Here is a 19152-nt window from a genome sequence, read left to right as displayed (position 1 = left end):
GTGTCATTATCGAGTCTTTTGTTTTGAAAAAAATGTTGTAAGCTTAAGATCTACAGTTATTTATAGGAAATACAATATAGTTTTTAAGATGATATTAAAATAAATATCATTAAATGGAAATAACAATAATACGATAAAATAGTAGCTTAAATACATATAAGTAAAAATAAAATGAAAAATTATAAAAAACCAAAACATTGCCTTAGAATTTATTTGAAAAGGTTATTCATCAATAATTTTTTCCAGTGTTGAATGTATCTTAGACCAAGTTTTTCTGCAACTGTTATTTTTGTTTTGCTGTTTTTCTGAGTTGGTGTTTGGGTTATTTGCTACCAACCGCTGCCGCATTATGATTAATTGCTGAACAAGTGGCCAGCCAGAGTTTCAAAATCCATTAGACCTTAAAGCCACACCATCTGTCGACTGCTTCATAAATACCTTAGTGCGATAGTAAGTCAGCCCTTGGAAGCCAAGCCATATAGAATAATCAAGTGCAAACAAAACGTGCGAAATTTGGCAATTGCGAGAGCTGGATTTGCTGCTGCATCCGCAACTTTCCTCTCGAGATTCGAGATTCCGGGTCCTGATGGGATGCAATGCATCAGGAGCGTGTGTCCGTGTTGATGACGTGCCAACTTGTGTCAGGGAGAACTGGAAATGAAAAACTGCTAGCTGCAGCCCTTGTTTGCGCATCCTTTCGCTTTTGACTGCGCCGGACGCAGGACATCAAGGATCTCCAGAGGGCCGAGGGTATGAGCTCCTCCGAAGTGGAAAATCGTGTGTAAATATTAATGAAATAAAATCTAAATTTTACCAACTTGTTTTCCAACGCACACCAAAACTCGTCTGCCATTCTCTAACAGAATTACTGGCTAAACCAAAAACCAACAAAAGTTTTATTTTCGAGTGGGTGAAGTCCAGAAATATTTCGTAATTTGCGTTTGTTTAAAAGCTTAACAAATGAAGTGTTTGAATATTTCATTTTAAACTAATTTCGATATAAAAGGAATTTTTATTGAAAGGATAAAGCATTCATGAAGCGATTTTATGATCATTTATTTTAATATTGTGAAGCGATTTAAATATATTTTATTACACTAATAATTAAATACATATTTTGCTTTAATTTTAGCTAAGCAAGAAATAAATGTTTAAAATCAACAAGTTAAATAGATATAAAAAGAAAATGTACTTTAAATTTTTATGGAGCCAGATAAAGAACATATATAAATGTTCTGACCCCTGTTGAAATGCCTGTCCATTTAAGACGTTTAAAATTTATTTCTTTATAAATTTAAAAGGTTCTGATTCCCCCTTATATGACCATATATATACAAGCAAGCACGTGTACCTGATTAGCCTCAAAGGGCAAGGAAATTGGCTGTCGACCTGTGGACATGAAAAATATTACACAAATCGGGGGGAGCAAACAAACCGCATCGGCGGACTGACCAAGTCGAAGGCCACCTGACCGATGTCCAAACATTTGCACACTCACTTGACTTGGGACATCGGACATGGCCACCTTTTTTCCAGCCAATTGCCTTTTGAACAGCAGTTTCACTTCTCATTATTTATTTATATGGGAATGTGGGTGCCGAGGCGGCTTGAGGCCCAAATGTCAAGGGGATATTGGCAAAGAGGCGTTGCACAGACTGAGGAATAGCAAGTCTGACGACGCGATGAAATGTATTTATAATTTAAAGTAATTACTACGTTTGAGAATCCTATATAATTTTCTGTGATTTTACTGTTACATTTAATTTAATAATTTATTTATATGAATGGTGTATTTGGGTGACTAAAAGTATGCAACAATATATTTGATGCTATGACTTTTAGACACCTTAAAATAAATTTAAGCAAGCGATTTCATTTTCGTAATTTTTGTAGTTAAACAAATTTTAAACGCATTCTTGAATTTTCAATTATATAGTATCTGCATTTAATGTACAAGAAAATAAACCCTCCATATTGATTTTAGTCTTGAAATGCTTCCCTCCATTACTCCAATTAATCTTTGTTTGTGGCGAGTGCGGAAAAATAAAACAGATAAGACCTCGTCTGAGGCTCGATTTTTACGCCACGCGCCCTGGAGAGTTGAAAAGTATCTCCGCTGCCAGAGGATAACCATGCATCATGCCAAGGTTGATTTACGGTTTGCAAATCAAGTATACGCAGTGACCGCAGCTCAACCGCAGCTGTGTGAAAATATTCTACACCCGAAATGCTTTAAAGCACAAAGCCAAGTGTAAGTAATTACCTCTAAGGGTAAGCCTAATTTGCATAATTCGGTTTATTTATTCTGATTTTTCAATTAGCCTAAGATAAGTTCCGCGGAGGTCAGAGGTCAGACCTAAGCTCGCTTTGATTTGGGCCAAAAGCGTTTAAACGCCGAAACGCCGAGCAATTACAAACATGCGCCACTCCGGTAAAAAACCAGCATCACGCAGTTTGAAAGGCTGGCGTGGAAATACCTTTTCTATTTGCCATTCCGACGTGATCCCCAGATCCAAAGAGTCGTGACTGGGAATCGGTAACGGGTGGACAGGAGCAGTTTCCCGATTTTCGCAGGATTTGGGTGGATTTTCAGGGGTGCGGGTGGCCCAGAGATGCTGTCAAATCGACGCAGGGCATTAAGCAAATAGGAAAATTTGCTCGCCCCCTTGTTTAACTAACTGTGCAAACGACGGCAACCGTTATGGAATCTCAATTAGGAAGTGTCGCTGCAACACGATTTTCCTCAAACATTTCCATTGCCCTCCAAAAAAATCTTGTTGCCTTTGATTAAGCTTTAAGTGCATTAAAGAAAATGTGTAATTTTTCCATATTTTCTAGGTTATTCTTTCAATTTTGTTTTGTTTGCTCGTCAACTTATGCAAATTTCACAGCAAGATCTCTATCTATTTATGCAAATATTAAGCTCAACGGCAGCCGAATGATATGGAATTTATGCAAAAGCGAATTAACCAGCAAGTGAATTCGAGCAAAAGGGGTGACTGGAAAAATTGAATTGAAGCTTAAACCTTTAAGTGGGATATTCCTCAAGGACAAAAATGTTTTCCTTGAAGTTCAGCAGAGCAGAAATAATTATATTAAAAATTTTTATGGCTTTAAATGGTTTTGCTCAAAGAATAAACTTTGTGATCTGTAAAAGGATTCCCCTGTGTGGTTGGGTTTTTTCCTAATAAGCATGTGCAAAATTATTCCCAGAAGGGTAACTTAAGAGTATCATGATTTCTTTTGGATTTTATGAAATCAATTCGGCTTCTTTTCCACATCCCTCGAGCCAAACCAGCGTATCAAATTCTTTTTTCGGCCTAAATAGACACATTTTTTGAACCTTCTGCCACTCAGACTCACTCTTCTGGGCCTCTTGGTTGCGTTGGCATTTCTCAATTTCATAAGCAAATATACATTCACAATTTAGTCTTCATTAACAAGCTCCGAAAATGTGTACATCAAAGAAATCAAAGCATTCCCTGAATTTGTTTTTATTTTAGAGCTCCTCCCCTCTCTGGTATTTTGCATTTAAATGTCGACACGATGTTGACGTCAATGGCAGTTTATATTTTTGGTTCACTCTTGTTATTACTTGATACAAATTGTTTCCTTTGTTTGCCAGAAGACACTTGACGGGCGGCAAGCCATAAATGTTTGCTGCTATTCTTGTGAGCCAAATATAAACCCACTGTTGGCTTGTCCTGTTGAAATCTAAAACAATCCCTGCCTTTATTTTTAGTCCATCTCCGGCATTGAATTCCCTTTAACCACAATCTGATTATAACCCTGTTTTGTTCCAGAGAAGTCTTGCAGAATACCATAGTTCAAGTGTCGTCGTCAACTGCTCGGACTAATTAAAATGCAAACTTCGGGCCAAAGTTTGGCCATGTGAGAAGTGCTTTTGGGACAACTGAAGCCTTAATTAACTGACGATTTGGGTTTTATGGCCTGTGACTTTGGCCAAGTTATGTTACTCGCCACTAAAAGTTGGTCAAAGTACCCCGGTTTGTTGTTGCTCTCGGTGGTCATTTATCTTCGCTAGATTTTTTTTTGTGGCTTCTCTGATAGACTGACAGACCGACAATCGTATCAAAGGCAGTTCGCCAACTTGGCCAAAAGGAAAGAAAAAGGGCTCATTTGGGCCCATTCAGCTAGACATTGACCAGTCCATTTGGCCATGTCAGTTTATCTCCTTCTTGGCCCATCGATCTGGCCATTACATTTGAAGTGTTATGGCCAGGACATCAGCACGTAACACGGGTTTCTTTTGGCCAACATCCCACTTCAATGGCTTGGAAGTGAACGGGAAAAGAATGGCCCGGCAAATTCAATTAAAGAGTTTGTCTAGGAAAGTTCAATTATCATGTTTGAGGAGAGAGTTTTTTACTTTACTTTTTTTAGGAATTTATTCTTGCTACTTTCTCCTGCTACCAGTACTTTACAGTTCGCCTCTTTTTTGGCTAATTAAATTTGCAAAAGCTTTTGCCTGGACAACAGTATCCTTTTAGTTTTTAGAGTCCTGACTCACACTCAATGACCTCTTGGCCGCTCTACTAATTAGTCTACGAAATTCTTGTTATTTTAAGCTGCTCAGCCAGCTGACCCCGGGTTTATACAAGTATTTAGTAGGGTCTTAGGTGGAATTTATTTGCTTTTTTCGTCTGCCAGTGCAACAAGTGCCTTACCAACCTGAGAAATGCCCCCAAGGGCCAACAGAAACCGGACTTTTGGTTGGTAAAAGGAAAGGAAAGAGCCTTCTGGCCATTTAATATCTTCACACTTCTCTCTTTCAACTACTTTTCTTGGCCCTATTTCGTAAGTCCCAGTGAAAAGGAGAGTGCGCTAATGAAAACTGCCTTAAATTATGCTGGGCGAATGCCCCGTTGAGTCCTTAAAAGTTCACTATCTCCTTTTTCCCTCCAAAGGCACGACTGCATAAATTCTCCTTTTTTAGTTCATAATCAATTTGCCTTATCACCCCGGGGAAAATATTCACGGAACGTGACACTTTTTATGGCTATCATGTCAAATTTTAAAGGGATTTTTGACTCCTTTATTAACCGCTTTGTTACGCATTTTGAACGAATTGCTCGGTTGGCGTTTTCACTTGTCATGTACCGGAATTATTCCATTTAATTATTGCCTTTTATGAATTTTCACAGGCTGACGACACATTTCCGGAGCTGAAAGCTGCACCCACATTTGGGCCACATATATACAATTCCGATTCGGATCGTTTGGCCTTTTTATGATCCCATCAAAAGGCGCGCAATTAAGCCGCTTATGTGGCAGGCCCTAAAAAAGTGAGAGAGGAGGGAAAACAAACCCTAAACCAGGCCTACATATGCATGAATTTCCCAATAGAAAGTGGAAAGTGGGTGGCTCTTTTCGCCTGCTAAGCTCGCAATTTGTCAAATTAAGTTTATGACTCTGTCGCGGCACAAAGCATTCCATTTCAATCACACAAAAACGCAAATTGCGTGTCGAACAAAACGAGACTGGGCTCAACACTTAAACTCTTTCCCGTCGTCTTGGCCCTATATAAGAAACCGGGAAAGCAGTTAAAACGCTTAATTTATGCTCGTCGGGGGTTAAAATGCTCCCATTTTGTGGGGCCTCGTAAAATATCAGCCAGCTTTCAGCGAGCCGAACAAATTGAATTATGTCGACTTTGCCAAAGATTTGACGGTGTCGTCTGGCTGAGAAGGTTGAAAAAATTGGTTGGGATGATGCGCCGGGAAAAACTCGTATAATATCATCTTGAAAAATTATATTTGCTTAAATAAAAATATCAAACATTTCAATTGTAAGGCCCCTACCCACATATTTCAAACATTTTAAATCATTTTTGTTTCGATTGCCTAACTTTATTAAAAGCCTTAAGGCCCTATGAAATTTTTATTTGATATTTGACTGACAGAATTTAAAAGGCCATGGCAACGTAAAAAACATATCCTACAGCCTAACAACATTTTGTAAATTTATATATTAAAACACGTTTTGTTTTCCGTGACTTTGAAAATTAAATCCATTGGGTCATTTAAGAAATCAGAGTAAATCAAGCAAGAGTCATAATGCCCTAAATAAAGGTTTTAAAACATATATAAATATTTTCACTGTTTTTAAAAGAAGATTTTTTACATTTTACAAATTTTTTCTTGCCTGGTTTGACATTTGTAAAAATATTAAAATATATACCGCTTTCACTTTAAAAAACCATATCACCGAAAAAGACAATTTAACCATAAATTGTAATTTTTCGTCAATTTAATACCTTTCCCGTGGTTTTTTCATAAAAACATCACAATTTAATTACACTTTACACACCATTTTTCAGCTGAATTTTTACTGTGTGCTAATGTAAAAAAATGGTCTTTCTTTTGGCCGGTTTGGTCTCACAGCTCAACGGCTTCCTCTTCCAATTTTTCAAGGCTGCTCCTGTCCTTTTTGTTGGCCAGGATGGGGTTTGCTTTGTTGAGGTCACAGCCTGGTTGGGACTGAAAAAATATTCTGTCGCCAAAGTTGGCAAAGTATCTAACGTTTATTAAAATTTGGCAACAGGGGAGAAAAATCAGGCAAATGAAAAAAAAAGCTAGGAAGACTTTCAATAAAGGCAATCGCCCGTGGCCTTGAGCAGAATTGATGCAACACTTGTTGAAAGCCCCCTCAGACGCTCTATTAAACCTGGCAAACACTCCGTTCGAACGTGAGGCAATCTCAGGTGCTTTGTCAATTATTTTGCTGGCCAAGAAGATGGTTTCAGTTTGTTTCTGGTTTGTCACGTTTAGGGTGTAAATTTGCATATGCATATGGCCATGTAAACGAATCTGGGTCGTCCCATCTGGTTGGAATGCAACTAATCCCGCTCCAATGTCGCCTTCACACACTCCGATTCAAGGTGAACTAATTGCCTTTTTGGCCAAATGGCTTAGGCCAACGTTGTTGTTGTTGATGACGCAGGTGGAGGTTTTCGCTGGGGGAAAGAGCATCGTTAATGGAAAAGACGCCGAGTATAAATACTCCCCTTTGCCGGCAACTTAAATGGGTACCGAACATTAACGACAAAGTTGCACAAAAGTTACCAAACTCCCGTCCTACGCCGCAAAATGCTGTAAAACATGTCGGGTCCCCAGTGGAAAATGGTCGCCCTGCGGCTGCCTATTTAAATAAAATGTAAAACATGATGTCCTGACTCTACACAATTCCTCCTGGTTGGCAAATATTCCAGCTTAATCCCAGCTCACCGCAGTCATAGTTGAAATATGCAAAGTTCTGTGCCAGCAATCATCAATCAACCGTCAACCGAAGCAGGAATGTTGAATGCTGAATATTGCATTTCGAGTTTTGATTTTGTTCAAATTATTTTTCACATTCATCTGAATCCCCCGGACAGATGGACAAATGGACAGGTCGATCCGGTCGAAGTATCAAAGCCCCGGCAAAGTTCTTGGCAAGCGGAAATTTCGGGTCAAAATCAGTTCACAGGATTTCGTTTGAACTAAGTGGGAGCCACAAAAATGTTATGCTATCCCCGATAGATTTTTGCCAAATGTCATATGAAATTTAATTTCGGAATGATTTTATCATCAGGTGTCAAATTTCCTAGAATTAATTGTCACCTAGGAGATTTGAAATACAAAGCAACTAATAAAACTGAAATTTAATATTCAGTTCCAATTATTTTCACTTTTTAAATTTAAAACAAGTTGGGCCAAGTGTCATCAAAAACTAAATTTTGAAAGTATTTGAACCACACTTTGCCAACTTGGACCAATTAAGTGTTCTATAGAAAAGGAAATAATATAACTGAAATACAATAAGTATAAATACTAATCAGAATTAATTTCCAAGTAATATATTCCCCAGAATTTACTGTAAATATTTAAATATGATTATCTTTGTATCATATATAATTCAAATAAAATGTAAGAGAAGTTTAAAATTACCTAAACTCTCACTACCACTATACATAATGGTATTAATAAATCACGAATAAATTGAAGCGCCAAAACCATTATCTTGGACCCCATTTGTTTTGTTAAATCAGAGCCAATTGTTTTATATTTCCTCTTAATTGTGGAGATGCGGCGAAAAAGTTTTTACCACACCCAGTTTATCGCAACTGCCACGCATGTTCTTCAGTCGCATGTGTGGAAGCTCTGTGCCATTTAAAAAGTTTTGCCAACTTGGTCCATCGCCTCATCTTACCCCAATCGCATTGTGATGGCTATTAGCCGGAATCATAAACAACCTCAAATTTGTCCAAAGCAATGACAGAGGAACAACAAACGCCCCAAAACTTCCGCACTCACTTAAGCCATGTCATTTCAATTATTTTAGCAACTTTATGATCAACACGAGCCATAAAAGCCCGTAAGCCGAGAATAAAAATTTCAGTTGTGTAGCCAAGTAAATCCCGAAAGAAAGGCATTAAACTGGGTTGCCAGGATGAGGGAGCTCACTAAATAAGTAAACTTAATTTGGCAAATACATTTGAACCGAGTGGCATTAAAAACTTGACGGCTCGCTTTCTGGCAAATGGCAATTGTTGTTATAAATATTAAATCAACATTATGCGCGGCCCATAAATTCCACAAACGGGAGGGAATAATAAAAAAGTTAAGAGAAATAAAATCAACCGCATGTCCGTCTTGCGCAGATTTATTTGGCAGCCAACATGACGTATACGCCACGTGAATCGCCAGCTCGACTGCCCTCCACTTTGTATTTTTTACATTGGCTTTTGCTTTTGTTACCTTTAAGAATTCACTGGGTCACTTTTAATTTGCCAAACGGGGCACTTTGACTTTATTTTTCTCGCCACCCGGTGGCATGCGCAATATTAAAACAATATTCACACAGGGAATTTAATAAATATAAATGCCAACTGCAGGGCACGCAAAAAGAGCCGCAGTGTGTGCTAGAATGCGCTTAATTGCCAGGGTTTAAAGCTCTGGAACGATAGGTACTTGCATAAGAGACAGGCTTTGTCTTCGGAAAATGTCATACGGCTCACGATGACCCCTTGGAAATGGACATTGAACGTGACCTGTCTGTCCAGAGCGGCGCTCACCTGGCTGAAGCTGCTTATATAAAACCGTAAGAGGATTTCCCCGAAAAGACTGGGAGTATTCAAGAGTGCTATAACTAGCTTAGCAGGTACCACCTCACTTTGGATATCAGTCCCTTTGTTTTAGTTGACAATCCAATGTACACTAATTGGTCCTAAAAAATTCTATACTACAAACCACTTTAACTAAAAATCAATATATTCAGTTTATTTACTTAGACTTATTTAAACCACTATTCTCTTAGCCTAAAATTTAAAGATTATTTAATTTTTCGATATTAACTTAATTGTTTTAAACTTTTCAGTCGGATTTATAAACATTTATTCGAGCACAGAGATGATATTTTAGACAAATTTAAATGTTTGCTATACTTAACGTGGCATATATTATTTGATAAAAATTAAACCTTTCGAGCCACTTTAAGTTAAAAAGAACCTCCCATTAATGTTCAAGCCCAATCTGAATCAAATGTGAGTACAAAACACCCTGGTAAATATTTAATAAGACAACAAGCCCCACGAATTAGCTTTTTCACCGGCAGTGCTTATTTAGCTAATGAATGTATCGTTTCACACTGATGTAATTTCAAATTTAAACAAATCACGGGCTGCACCCAGGTACACATTAGCAAAATTAGTTAAGTCCGAGAAAATCCCTTTCAGAGTGCATTGGATTAATTATACTGCAGAGTCGGCAAAAGTTGCCACGAATGCAAATGAAACAAGTCGCAATTAAAATTCCCCCGAACAACTTAGTAAATATTTAATGCTCACCTAGCCTAATCCTATTGACCATACATTTTGGTTGCCGGCTGCTATGAAAACCAGTATAAAAATCTGCAAAATGACATTTTAATAGCCTCACAACAATATAGAAAACAGATTTCCCCTGCCATTTAGTCGTAAAATGAAATAATACATTTTAATACATTTTAATGGGGCAAACGACTTGTTGGCGCCTGGAAAAGTTTTCAAGTTTTTCCACACACATTTGTTTACGCCGTCTGAGCGTCCAGGATTCATAAATATTTATGGATCGGCAGTCGAATTACAGACCTACAAGGAGATAACATTTGACTGAGCTTATCATGTGACATTATTGTTATTGTTATCTTGTTTATTATGAATAAATGTTCGGAATCATTCCCATCTGCTTGTTCATTTGCATTTCAAAATTTTCCAAAACCCATTCCGGCGTCAAGAAATCTAATATGCCGTGCCGCCTTCATTTCCTATGAAATTTCTTCCATTCAAATGAACTGTAACAGTAGGCGACTTATATTGTTTAGACATCTGCAGAGGTGTAGGAAGTCTGGTTGTTAGGGGGGCCTGTAATTCAGTGGCTGTTCCAAAGACGTAGATAATGGACTTAGACACAACAGAAACGAGTCCTTTGAACTTTTTTGCATGGCAAATTAGAAAACAAACTGAGTTTATTATTTTGATTAAACTTCTCACACAGCGCCAGACATTGTGTGGCCTTGAATGATGATAAGACAGGATTTTCACTGTGATTTCCATTTAGAGTCAGCATTTGTCTTGGCAGGAAAAACTTTGTGACAAAAAGGAAGAATTGCATAAATACACAACTATAATTGGAAAATAGATAAAATGAAATGCCATTTAATAAAGCTGTTGAGTGCTCTATCATATATGGGTTTATATGGTGTATGCGGTTTATATGATTCTGCTTGTTATATGGTTTGCTTAATCCAATACCTTGTAATACTTTTTAAACTTTATATCAAGTATTCGTGCAGTTAAGTACAAATTATCTTATAGTAGCCCTTAAGTTTAAAGAAAATTCGTCCTGACACAGACACTCAATGCTTGCCAAGAAGGCCACCCGCTGGCTTCTGGCTACACAAGCCCTGCAAGTTGAATGTCCTTTTTGCCATTCCTCATCCAACTTGCCGAGTCCCTGAAGTCGCTGTTAGCCACCGCAAACATGCGGCCACATTTTTCAGGACTCCCGGGTTCCCCGAAAGCCAGAACCACTTCTGAACCCCACGGGCGATACCAAGCTGCTACATTGTCAGAGGCAGGCATTGCGAAAATGTCCTCCGGCGATGGATACACTCGGAAAGAAGGGTATACCCAATGAAACTATAACTTTAATTTAAGATTTGTAAGATAATCCCAACTCCCTTCATAAACTGTTCCCCTTCGGCTGTTATAATTGTCTGTCATATTAATCTATTAACCATTTCCTAAAAAAATAACTCAATGTCACTTTTTAAGTCCCCATTTATCCGCTATAAATGACTGTTTATAATTTTTTTTCATAAAACCATAATTGGATTAAGGTTAAAATTAATTATGATTTTATGAAAAACACTTGTAACCAATTAAAAAGGGTTTAAAAATTAAATTCAATTATAATCCGGCTAATAATAACCTACTTTAAACGATAAGTTTTGAAGCGAAAATGTTTACCTGTAAGTAGTAAACAGAAATACTAAACATGGTAATCAGAAATATATATAAGGTGTTCTGAAATTTATTTGCTTGAATCTTTTTGTTTTTTTTTGTGCAGGGGGGCTAAGAGATGACCGTCATTAATCTTCGTGCCACTCCAATTGTCGTTGTGGTATCCGGCCTCAGGTGCAGCATCATTTCCCGGCGCATCTCCTACAAATTCGAGGGGGCAGCGAAACTGACCAGCAAGCCGCGTCCTGTCAAAGGACCTATTTAGATTGGCCGGCCTCAATTAGGGAGTTCCGCTGGCAGAATCAGCCTTTTGGTAGCCTGCGAATTACTTTTTGGCTTCTGGGAATCGAAAGATGGACCGGGGGGGTATCCAATACCAAGTAAAAATTGCTTTTCCAGCTGTTGCTCAGTGTGCGTGTGTGACGCAAATCCTTTGACGACATTCCCAGGATGTCGAAAAGGGTCGAAAAGTGCGAGGGGGGGGGTATGGGTACGAAAAGAACTTTCATGGAAAGTGGTTCCTGGGCGGCTGTGCAAACAGAATGCAATGTGATGGCAGGACTAGCGTGTACGACCACTATTGCTTCGCCATCTGGGCTGCTTCAGTACGAAAAAAAAACATCCGCCCACACCATAAACATACTTATAAAAGTTACAAAATGAAGGAAGTAAAGCCAGCCAGTGCATTTTCCTTTTCGGAAACTTTGCAGACTGTGCCCCAAACAATATATCTACTGCGGTGCTGCCTGCTGCCGGCAGGATTTATATATATTCCTGCTGTTGGCTTTGGCTTAAGGGAAATTGCTGCAATAAAATAGTCCTTCCTCTAATTCCACTTAACAATGATGTGAGCCTGTAATGGACGAGTTTCGACTCCACAAGGACCCAGTTGAGATGCTTGGAAGCCGTCCATATGCAGTTTGTTACCCAGGTTAAAAAAGGACATAAAACTAAATCCTATTGCTTTTGTGTCGACTTTGGAGGTCTTTAAGTTGCGTAAGCCTCTAACAATTACCACTGCTATTTTAGCTTTTATTGCGGGTGTATTTTTTACAGCATATAACTTTACTGGGTTTAATATTTTCTACTCAAGGAATTCCTTTTCGCCAAGTTATCTCCCCGTGTATTTACAAGATTCTTGCCAAGCAATCGAGTTCTGATTTAAGAAATTCCAGTCATCTGAAAGCGATTGAACGAAGTACTTGGCATGCTGCTGCAGGGAAAATACTTGGCTTTCCATCCGTTTTGTGAAGTAGATCTTTGCATGCTTCACTTTCAGTACTTTCCATACTTTCCGTACTTTCAGCTGGCGAAAGCTCGCAATAATCTCTTTCGCCAAGTGAAAGCTGTGAAACTATCAATATGCACAGACCGGCTGTTTGCATCGCTTCGGAAAACGTGTTGGCAAATCGCACTTGATTGCCGTGTAGCTCATGTTCCCATTGTTTGCCGAAAACCTTCTGGCAAACACACGGCGTATACGTAATGCATTCGGTGTACTGAACCCACTGTTCTTTACAACATTCATGTATGCAAACGCCTGGTCGCATATTTTTGTCCCTATGCTCGCAAAGGAAAGCAAACATTAAAATGAAATTCAAAACAGCTGAGGGTAAAAATTGTGAAACGTGCGAAAAAAGTGCCAAGAGATGATATAAAACTTGACACACAAACACATACATAGACAGAGGCAGACGCAACAACCACTTCCGCTGACAGGAAATGAAAGTCTCCGTGCGTGTAGAAAGTATTGGTGTTGTTTTTTGTTTGTGTGAGTGTCAATGTGGGTTTGTGTAACTTACGTGCTTTGCCAAATGGTTTATGAAGTGGCTGTTCCATTTTTTTTACCCCTTTCTATTGTCTTTTCCTCCTGATACGGCTTATGGGGAATTTCTGTTTAGTCAAGCGTAAGGTATGAGCAAATACCAATAAAAAAAGGGGCACAAACTATGTAGAAGGCATTTTGGAAATTGAATTGCAGAGATTTCTGAGATTGCTGGTTTCACTGGGGCGTATGCGTGACATTTGCCGAACCTTTGTCATACCAGTGGGGACCACAACACTGTCAGCCATTCCACATATCTGGAAAGATATTAATGACATTTGCACGCCATGGCATAATTAAGCATCGGCCGTAATGACACTTCGTCGGCATTAATCTCCAGAGCCACAACTCCTGGCTCCTGTGGCCGCCCCGACCAATTAGTTTGTTTGATGTGGCCCACAACATCCCAGACGAACACTACTCGTACATTGAAGCCCATTCCGCTCCCATGGCTGTCTCGATTTCCATTTAGAGCTAACTACTTCTCAGCAACCCAGTTAAAAGGAATCCTCTCAGGAGTACTGGAAAAAATAGCTAGCAGATATCTAAAGTTTAGATTCTAAACTATAAGACATTCAAACTTAATGTTTAAACCTTATAATAAATCTGTAATATTACGAAGATCACATGTTCTAGCTATAATTTGGTTCTTCCACAACAAAACAAAAAATTTACAAGATTAAATTCAATATTGTTGTAAAATTTCGTTCTGTGTTAGCCTGTTTTGCTGACTGCGAGCCTAATTAATATCTTTATGGTAATGGGTTTCCCCTCAAATTCTAAAGGCAAACAGCTGTCAACGAAAGAACCCATAAACCCATGTGTGTAACATATATTAGCAAGTCTAAAGAAAAAATCAAATCAATTAGATTAATTGATTTCTCGTTTATTGGGACTGCGAGAATGCCCAATATCGATCTCATTTAGCAAAATTTTTCGAGTGCCACTAACCAGAGGTCAATTACCTTCTATTAATTTGCCAATATTCCAAATGAGATGGAATAATTGAGCGTAGCTCTCTTCTTGGCCCAGACATTTGTGCTCGGTATTCGTCCAGGATATTTCATTAAATTAGCCGACGCTGCTTTGGCGAAATCTTTGATGCCAGACTGCTTCAAAGGGAAAATCATTATAGCCCGATGCTTAGCCTGGAAATTAGTGCCGAGCAACAAAGCTGCAATTCCCCTTCCGACCAACTGTCTGTTCTATCTGGTAATTACTGGACAATGGGTGAAAGCGGCGGAGAGCACCGCAAAAGGTCTTTGCGTAATTACATTCGCGGGGAACTTGAATCGGATGGGAATCAGTTGAACTTTCCACTCATTAATTGCCGACAAAGGGGCGTTAAGAGATTGTTTTCGTTTTCCGATGGTCCACTGTCCATTTGAGTCTTAAACACACTATAAAACGGTTAGAAAAGGGTTTCTGCCATCTAGAATTTATATGCAGATGAGTGAACTTTGTCCAGCTTTCTGTCGGGAGTCATGTGGTCTTCGGTCAGGGGTAAATCTTTAAGGAATATTTATTGAATATTATATATCAAACCACTATCCTTCTAGAAAAAAGGTGAATTAATAAACTGAGACACATATTTATTAGCTAAAAATAAAAGAATATGTATATAAATGTATATAAGTAGGCATTTAACAACATTTTAGTGAATGAACTTTGTCCAGCTTTCGGTCGGGAGTCATGTGGTCTTCGGTCTGGGGTAAATCTTTAAAGAATATTATTATTACTATTATTTACACATTTGCCAAAACACACAACTTCTAAAAAGGATGAATTGGCAGCTTGTTTTTAATAAAGGTAAATTCTTGAACCTAAAGAAATAGTCATTTTAAATAAATTGAATATTTTATTCAGCAAGAGTGGTATTTATTTATTTTTATATTTACAGAGATTTTAGGAATGTTTGCTTTATATATATAATGCCGAAAAAGTTGTTTCTTTGTGAAAACTTACTGTATATAAGAGAGTTGCTTGCCACAACCAAATTGATATGCAGATGAGTGACCGCATTGGACTCCTTTGTTGAACTTCGCCCCTTGATTTCTCTGGGGTTTAATGCCCCCAACAAGATGTCTCTAATGGCCGAAAGGACAGCTTAAAGCGAACTGAATTGGGTGTGGAGTTTGCCCAATTGACGCGACCACAAGACCATCAATCAAACGCGTCCGGATGACGAATTCCCGTGGTCGAGGTCAGGGAAGCCGAATGGGTTCCTCGCAAATTATGCACACAGGCCACAGGGCAACGAAGCACATTCCCGGGAGTCCAGTCTATTTGCCTGTCATTGTTGGCCAACACAGACACGCACACACACACACGTGCATGGCCGGAAATGGGATGTCGGACATTTTGCTAGAGAACAGTGTTTAGTCAACCCTGTCCAGTCGACAACAGATATGCAGATACTCGTGCAACTCAATTGTCATGGTAATCTCGGCAGCCGGATGAAATCCGTGCTGAGAATTTAATTGTTAAGCCAGATGATTGTTTAAACCAGAATGGGCGAGAAAATTGGTACTTCATGACTAGCAGGATGGCTTAAAGTAAGTAAAGGTTAAAGGTATAACAATAATCAGGCAATTAGTTGACTTTTCAATTATTCCGTGTGTATCTTCTAGTACGAAAGAAATCTCTGGTGAAGATTTTCTACCCACATATTGTCAAATCAATTTGTTCTACATTTTTGCAATGTTTACTTGATGGTATACCTTCTGTTGACATGGCTACAATGTTCTTAGGAGAAAAACAAACAACCTTCACTGCAGCTTTAAAATAGCTTAGTCTGGCTTAGCAAACGCTCTTTCCCATGAATCAAAAGCAGATAACATGGCAATGGAAAATTTTACGCTCGACCTTATAATCGAAGTCGTTAATTTGTTAACTTTGCTGAAAATTCCCCCCAAACGTGCTGGCCAAGTTGGCCGTGGCAACGAACAAAAACGGAATACCAGTATACATTGTATGTATTTGTCCGAGATACATGAACCAAAGAATGTACTCCGCTACTCGAGACTGCCGTCAGAGGAAAGTTTTCCATTTGCTTGGCAAAAAACGTACCAGGGACCCTTAATTTTGGATTACTATTCCTATTCCTATTCGAGGGCACTGACACCTTCCTCGTCCATCAAAACGGGAGAACTGCGCTCGGCGGACTCGTAGGCATGCATCTTGATCAGCATCATGGTAAAGACCTCCATGGGCAGGGTGTTCTGGAGCACCTGCAGCAGTTTTCCCGGCTGGCTGCAGACGAGGATCGCATTGATGAGGTGGTCCACACCGCCCTCGATGTCACCGTTGGTAATGAGGCCCTCGCCCCTTTGGATCTGGTTCTGGAAGTACAACTCGATCTCCTTGTTGCTCATGTGAGTCGCTGATCTTGAGGTTTTCAGGGGTCGGAAGGTGCGTTGGTGGCGCTTCTCGTGCAACTTCCTCTTGAAATCCGGATCACCGCGACGCTTCTTGTCGAAATACACACAATAGCCCATGAACAACATTCCCGATAAGGCCGCCAAAACCTTGAAAGTTCCCGGGACTCCAATCATTTTTCGAAATTTTGTTTTCTGGGCCTTACGATTTTTAGTCTGTAGAAATTTCTGATGCTGGCGTTTGGACAACAAGTCTGTCCCTTTCGAATGCTCAAAAGTGTGTGCTCCCTCTGAGAAGTTTGAAAGTAGGTTGATAGATTAACCTCGACTACCCTGACTTATGTGGGATTTGAGAAGGCTAGGTATTGAAATTTAATGTAATAAATATATATGAAAATCCAAAAGGAGAAAAGTGGGCAGGCAATAAAGGTAATGTACCCACAATTTGTTAAAACTGAAATATATTATTTATTTTTAATGAATATCAATTAAAAGCGCTCTTATAGAACAAAATGAAAAATAAAAATTCTATCTGAAAATGTATGTTAATTTTCATTTATTGGTCATTAATTAAATATTATTTTGAATGAATACCCATTTAAGACAGCCTCATTAAGTAACTAAATGTGAATGCTGTCTCCATTATTATAAACAAGGGTACATGATTAAAAATTCCGCCCAAGCCAAACCCAAATAAAATACAAAAGTATAGCTAAAGCATTTGCTTTATACATATTTAACTCGGTTCAAAAGCAAATGTTAAATATAGTACCCACCTTTTAAATGCCACTATTCAGTAAATAAACTCGACCATTGGCAGCCACTGGCTTGTTTTCGCATATAATTCCCCCCCTTGAAAGTTGGAAATAAAATAAAAGCATTTTCATATCCAAGAATAAATAAATAAATAGCAGGGAGGAACGAAAAAGCGAGTCCTCTGACAGAAACATGACCGTGACAGTTGAATACAGTTGAATACACGGGATGTAGCCTTAATTTCGGTAATGCAATTGACCTCTTACCTTTTCGGGCCCGCCCATGCCACTTTATTAAGGCAATAATACTACGCTCTTCAGCTCGCATATGCATGAAAGTTGATAAGCCATTTAATTCGATGCGATACTCACCAATCGAGGGGCCTAATTCGATGCCAGACCACTCCATCTATGCTCCATGCTACGGCAATTTGCGGTGTGACCCCAGGATTTAACCTCAGTCTGTTGCCGGGGTTACGCAGAACCATATGTACAATGTACATGGCTAGATGGTTGGTTATAGAATCTTTTCAGCTGACTTTCGGTTTGCCTTTTCATTTCTTAAAGGCTTTCTGCGGCTGCCATGCCAATGAAAAAGCAGACTGCCAAGTGGGCCAACTGCGTAACAAACATCGACTTATTATGCAAATTGTTATTCTGCGAATGGGGCTCTCCCATCAACCCATCAAATCCTATTACGTTGAATAAAAAACGCCGTCCATCGATTTCATTGTGAGCATTCTGTGCAACAAGCAATTTAACGCATTAGCGCGACTTTCTCCTCCAAAAAATCGGGGCAATAAAAATGTAGCGCTTTGTATGATGGTTCTTTTGGTTTTTGGGTTTGAGTTCGGAGCTCTGGTTTTGTTTTTGGTTACGGTTCTATTCCGAATATTCCATACTGAAACTGTTTGTGATTCAATTAGATAGTTGAATTTTTCCCAAGTGGGTTTCGATGGGGTTAGGGTTCGTTTTTGGTTTCGGTTTCGACTCGCATTTCAATTACATTCTGTAATCGCTTACCATTATGCGAGTATCTGCTCGTCGTCTGTTTGCCTTTGGGTTGAATAAAGGCCAAATCCTTTAAAATTGAACTATTGAAAAGAATCTGAATGGGGGGGGATTACGGGGGTGGATGACTGAAGGAGATATGATTTGAGGGGATTTGAAAGGATTCGCTTTTGGCGAATTTGCATTAAGAGACCTTTCACTTTCATCCATCGCCACCCAAGCCTTTGGCCCTATTTGAGTAATAACTGCACCCACATTAGTCCGAATTCGTGCATGGCCAGACCTGACTGAATGGACTTGGACATGGACTTGGACTCTAAGCTGTGCATAAATAATGCGACTGCCAACATAATGGAATGCAAATTCCCCTTTGGGTTTGCTCTAATGATATTAGCAGCACATTTTCGCAGGCAAATTAGTATTTATTCAAGCAAATTAATCCCAGCTTAATGTTCACTTCCAATTTTCTGTTTAAATATTTTCTTAACCCTTAGCCCTTAGGGACAATTATGTATATTAATTCTATTTACTGACCACAAGCTCAACCACATAATTTGTCACGCAAAAGTGTTGCCTGATTAAGTTTATTCAAATCAACCATAGACATTCTTGATTTCCCATAGAGATTTTATAAAGATTTGTTACATATATATTTACAGATGGCATGGACAAAAACCAAAA

At 38.9% G+C, this 19152-nt stretch overlaps 1 protein-coding gene across 1 annotated transcript; it reads right to left on the bottom strand.

The window, feature by feature from the left end:
- Positions 1–16285: 16285 nt before the first annotated feature.
- Positions 16286–17005, bottom strand: tomboy20. The gene has a single exon (XM_017083991.4). It carries the CDS (start codon positions 16880–16882, stop codon positions 16433–16435), a length of 450 nt encoding a protein of 149 aa, XP_016939480.3. The 5' UTR covers positions 16883–17005; the 3' UTR covers positions 16286–16432.
- Between the last annotated feature and the right edge of the window lie 2147 nt (positions 17006–19152).

The sequence above is a fragment of the Drosophila suzukii genome, chromosome 3 (genome assembly GCF_043229965.1).
Source record: "Drosophila suzukii chromosome 3, CBGP_Dsuzu_IsoJpt1.0, whole genome shotgun sequence".
Classification (NCBI taxonomy): Eukaryota; Metazoa; Arthropoda; class Insecta; order Diptera; family Drosophilidae; genus Drosophila; species Drosophila suzukii.
Note: the sequence above shows the minus strand (reverse complement) of the source record. Positions and strands in the feature narration are given on the sequence as shown.